The 1179-nt window shown below is 43.7% G+C and overlaps 1 protein-coding gene across 1 annotated transcript; it reads right to left on the bottom strand.

Annotated features, from left to right (window-relative positions):
• Nucleotides 1-297: 297 nt before the first annotated feature.
• On the bottom strand, nucleotides 298-487 carry LOC103584070 (uncharacterized protein C4orf45-like; the record flags this gene model as incomplete). Its single annotated transcript, XM_008565193.1, has 1 exon — nucleotides 298-487. A coding segment is annotated over one exon (190 nt), but the record flags the coding sequence as incomplete, so codon positions are not given.
• Between the last annotated feature and the right edge of the window lie 692 nt (nucleotides 488-1179).

The following is a 1179-nucleotide window of genomic DNA, read 5'->3' on the forward strand; positions in this document are numbered from 1 at the left end:
ACCGAGGGTTGCGATCCCGTTACTGGTCACGAAAAAAGACAAAAAGGAAAAAAAAAAAGCAATTCTAAGGACTAAAACACACGACCTCTTGTTTTCTTTAGCTGTGAAATGGAGACAATATCCACCTACCCACTGAATGGACATTATTGTGGAAATCTAATACAAATTACAAAATGCTTTGACTGTTTAAAAAGAGCTATTAAGCTATCAGCAGTATTAGTATTAAACACACTCTAATTCATCTATTAAAACAGGATGTTTTTTCCTATGATGATTCAGAAAAGTAAAAGATCATACCTCTTCCTTTTTTGGTAGCTTTGGCAGCTGAGGCGGTTTGGAAGCCCTTGGCAATGGTGACTTACTCTGCCTAACAAGAATAGCCCATTTCGAGTTTCTCTGATTGGTGTCCTCGTAATCACTCATATGCCAGGCAATAGTACTACGACTGTATTTTCCTTGCTTATCCAGGATATAAGGTTTTGGTTGCCTGAAATAGGAACAAATTGGTTGGTTCTCAAATGGAAGGGTTTAGGAACAAGGCCAGTTTTCAGATGGTTGAGATTTTTCTTGTGATTTGAGGTGATTTCTAACCATGTGGCTTGAGAAAGCTGAAGACCTGACCCATCAGCCAGCTTTCTGAGAGGTTTCTGAGCTCTCCCCAGTCCACATCACCAGATGTCCAGCTGCTGGAGATGCAAGGAGCTACCCCCAGATGTTCACTTACCTAGGAACCGCATTGGTGAATGCACCCCTGTAACATGATTGCCCCCACGTCCCTTCAGAGCCAAGCATGGAAGATGCTGTGAAGTTAAAGGTGGCATGTGAAGGCTGAGACCTCACAAGACCTGTGCATTCTCCTGAAAACATGGCCTGCCCTGCTTAAGGTCTCATGGGCATTCAGGCAAACACCCACTCTGTGATTCCAAACTCTGGCTCTGGACCAGCGTTTTAGAGGAAAGATCTAGGCTTCTTCCCCTTTGTCTGATATCCTTGGCTGGTTTCCAACAACCATAAATTAGAACGTTATCTCAGCCCTGACTGTCTATTATAAAGGCCCAACTCTGGGGAGCAAGACAGAAAATGGATTGTAAGGGTAAAGATTTGCTATCCCACTTGGAAGGCTGTTGTTACTCCAGAGAGCCTGTTGGGACTTCTTACCCACCATCCCTCATTGACCTG

This window comes from Galeopterus variegatus, unplaced genomic scaffold (assembly GCF_000696425.1).
Source record: "Galeopterus variegatus unplaced genomic scaffold, G_variegatus-3.0.2 Scaffold42342, whole genome shotgun sequence".
Taxonomy (NCBI): Eukaryota; Metazoa; Chordata; class Mammalia; order Dermoptera; family Cynocephalidae; genus Galeopterus; species Galeopterus variegatus.